At 58.8% G+C, this 3,720-nt stretch overlaps 1 protein-coding gene across 1 annotated transcript; it reads left to right on the top strand.

Annotated features, from left to right (window-relative positions):
- The first annotated feature begins 477 nt into the window (after window positions 1-477).
- On the top strand, window positions 478-1,464 carry GSX2 (GS homeobox 2). The gene is made up of 2 exons (XM_086464499.1): window positions 478-943; window positions 1,124-1,464. Exons 1-2 carry the CDS (start codon window positions 478-480, stop codon window positions 1,462-1,464), a joined length of 807 nt encoding a protein of 268 aa, XP_086320625.1.
- The last annotated feature ends 2,256 nt before the right edge of the window (window positions 1,465-3,720 follow it).

The following is a 3,720-nucleotide window of genomic DNA, read 5'->3' as shown; positions in this document are numbered from 1 at the left end:
CCCCCCGGGTGTGTTGACAGGGGGACGTGCCTGCGAGCGCAACGCGTGACGGGGCCGCGGCGCAGCCCGGGGCAGCCGCCCCCTCCCCTGCTTCCCTGCTCCTATAATTTATCTGGGACGGAGGCGGAGACGAAGGACTGAAGCCATCGGGTAGCGAGTGAGCACGCACACTTTGGGGGGACCCCCCCGCTTTGCCCCCCCCCCCCCTCCCCAGCAGCCTCTCCTGCCGGCCTGGGAAGCCGGGGAGATTTAGATCTGCGAGGCTTTCAGCCATCACGTGTTTAAATAGTTGATATAAAACCCCGGCGCAGGGGATCCAGGCGGGGGGACTTTAAGACCAGCCCTCTCCAGGGACCCTTTTGTTCAGCTCTCAAACATAAGCACCTTCTCGCCTCGCCAGGACTTCAGTGGCAACTTGGCCAAGCAGGAAAAACCCGACTTCGGGAGAGCCGCCCCCGGCTTCGGCAGCCCTCTGCAATGTCCCGCTCTTTCTATGTCGACTCCTTAATCATCAAAGACTCCTCGAGGCCGGCTCCGTCCCTGCCTGAACATCACCACGGCCAGGACTTCTTCATCCCTCTCAGCATGCCTTCCCCCCTCGTCATGTCGGTGTCGGGCCCGGGCTGCCCGTCCCGCAAGAGCGGCGCTTTCTGCGTCTGCCCGCTCTGTGTCACCTCGCACCTGCACTCCTCCCGCGGCGGCGGCGGCGGCGGCGGCGGCGGCGGGGCCATACCCCTGCTCAAGACCCAGTTCCCCGCCGCCGGCGAGGCCCAGTGCTGCCCGCGGGCCGGCCACCCTCACCACCCGCCGCAGCACCCGCCGCCCGCCGCCTCGGTGCCCGCCGCCGCCGCCGCCCTGGGGCACCCGGCGCATCACCCACCTGCCTGCGCCGCCACCACCTACAGCGTCAGCGACCCCCGGAGGTTTCACTGCCTCGGCATGGGTAGGAGCCCTGCGGCCGCCGGGGAGGGGAGGGCGGCGGGAGAAGGGGGTCCCCCGGGGGTGCCCGAGGGAGAGCGGCTGCCCCGGGGCGGAAAGCTGCGGGAGAATGTCTTTTCTCTCTCTCTTTTTCCCACCCACCTTTCCCCCTTCCCACTGAAGTTCGTGCTTCTCTCCCGTCCAGGAGGGTCCGATTCCAGCCAAATTCAAAACGGGAAAAGGATGAGGACAGCTTTCACGAGCACCCAGCTCTTGGAGCTGGAGAGGGAATTCTCCTCCAACATGTACCTGTCACGATTGCGGAGGATCGAGATAGCCACCTACCTGAACCTGTCCGAGAAGCAAGTAAAAATCTGGTTCCAAAACAGGAGGGTGAAGCACAAGAAAGAAGGCAAAGGCACCCAGCGAAACTCGCACGGGGGCTGCAAATGCAGCACTAGCCAGGGGCATTACCCCAGATCGGAGGACGAAGAGTCTCTATCCCCCTCATCGGCTACCGAGGATAAAGAGATCTCCCCGTTATGAGCCCGGCCCGAAGCTCCGCTCCCGCCGCCGGGTCCCAGCCCGGAGCGGGGCGGCGGCACAGCGGCTCACCTGGCACCGCTGTCCGGGGCCAGCAGCCCGCCGACCTGAAGCGGGCTGGCCCTCGCCGGCCGGCAGGTTCATTTTCATCTCTTGGCAGTAATATAGAGAGATATATAAATATATTTTTTGAAATGTAAATGTTTTAGTCGTGAGAGTTCAACTAAAACGTTATTTATGTAACCCCAGGAGCGGGCACCTGCTCTTCCTAACGTGTAACATGGGACTGGACTCGCACGGCCCAGGGTGCCTCCCCCCGCCTTTTCCCCAGGCAATATAAAGGAAAAAAAAATAAAAATATTTGGAACCGAGAGACGGGACATTTCAAAACTGAAAAGCAAACAAAACCCTGTAGGGCTGAGAACCTCCTGGACGGACTTCTTAACACAAATAACAAAAGAAATAAAGATCGATCGTTTGGGTTCGGGAAGGCGGTTTGTTTGTGAATAGTTTTCTATAAAATTTATATTTATATTTATTTAAATAAATGAGATCAGACGAGATTTTAATTTTTCTCAAACACCCTCCACCCCCTCCCCAAGTGCCAGCCTAGTCCAAGCAGCAAAGGCGGACTGGCTGGGGCAGGGTGCGCCTCTCCTCAGTCCTTTGTACGGTGAAAGCATTGGTGTGTATGTGTCAGACCTCCGTAAAGACTAGAAATAAATGCCTTCGGCTACTAACGCGAATATGTTTTCTGTTCCCCTGTGACTCAGGCCGGCCGGGGGCGCGGAGGGGGGGTGGGACACGGACACACACACACCCTGCTCCGACCGGGGGAATGCAAATGAAGCCGCTTTTCTGAGCCGAGCAGCTTTGTGCTCCTTCCCAGCCGGAGCCAGCGCACGCCCTCGCCCCGGCTGACAGCTTTGCCCCGTCTGCTCGCCCGGCGGCACCGCGCCGGGGATACCCGGCCGCCGCTGGCCCGGGGCCGCCGCTCCCGGCAGCCGGGCCGGGGCGAGGGGCTGCGCCCCGGGACATCCCGCGCCCCGGGGCGATGCCTCCCGGCCCGGCTGCCCCGACTGGCACCACCCGGCTCTCCCCCGCCTCGGGGGCTGCCTGCGCACATCAGCCCTTCGCCAGGCTGACACTCCACTTACGTTATCCCAGGATGATATTAATCAAAAATCAGGGATTTAATTTATTATACTTTTTTGAGTATCCAGTGTTTTCTGTGTTGGTTTCCTCATTCAGGCGCCTTGGCTGTGCTCAGGGAGCAGGTCTGAGAGCAAATTTACTCGTGGGGTCAGGCTGAGAGGGGGTTGAAGTGCTCTGCAGTCTGTGCTGGGTGCTCCGTCCTGAGTTCCTTGCAGGGGGCTGGTGCAGAGTGGGCTGGAGCTGGAGCTGGTCGGTCCCAAATGAGCCTCTTTATAACCTTTTTCGTAGTTCCTGCAGTCCTGGCAGAGAGCGTACGAGATCAGAAGTGCCTTTTGCACACTATGTTATTCCCCACTCACACATTTTCTTTGGGTGAGTTTCCCACTAACTCAACCTACACTTTTGATTTCAGCCTCCAAAACTATTGTGAGACCATTTCAGTAAATAATTCCCTGAACATTCCCTACATTTCTCGTGTTTGATCCCTAACCTTGGAGCTTTGGTTCAGAGGCATGTCTCCAATTTCACTTGCCTGCTCTGCTTCTAATCAGAAAACAAGTAATAAGCCTGCACGGAGTTTCTGTTGCAATGTGAAGAACACAAGCACCCGGGGTGCTGGAGAGAGATGCAGCCCCAGCTTGCTCCCCCTGCTTGCTCACCTTGGAGGAGAGGTCAGGTGCATGGGCAGGTGTGCAGCAGGACGGAGAGGGCCTGGTCTGGGCACTGCCCTACAGCCTGGACCAGCTGCAGGGCTTGGGGGAGAGGCAGTGCCCAGCACACCCGCAGGGTAAACAGGAGGGGAAAGGAAAGGCAGGACTGAAATTTTTAGTCTGGACTTGGAAAATAAACACAAAATCATACTCTTCTATATCACAACGTTTCACTGCCTCAGCTGAGGGCCTGTACAGAGGCCAGCAGTCCACATCCTGGCTGAGTGAGTGGGATGTTGTTTACCCAAGTGACAGTCGCCTCACTTGCCAGGCTGGGGACACCAGAGAGCCAAAGTCTTGTGGGCCTTGTGACTTCCTCTCAAGGGACCTCATGGAGGGCCTGGCTGAGGGGGCTGCCTCCTCTTACCCTAAAACTGCTGAGGTGGGCTCTGGA

Source organism: Leptosomus discolor, chromosome 4 (assembly GCF_034619465.1).
Source record: "Leptosomus discolor isolate bLepDis1 chromosome 4, bLepDis1.hap2, whole genome shotgun sequence".
NCBI lineage: Eukaryota > Metazoa > Chordata > Aves > Leptosomiformes > Leptosomidae > Leptosomus > Leptosomus discolor.
Note: the sequence above shows the minus strand (reverse complement) of the source record. Positions and strands in the feature narration are given on the sequence as shown.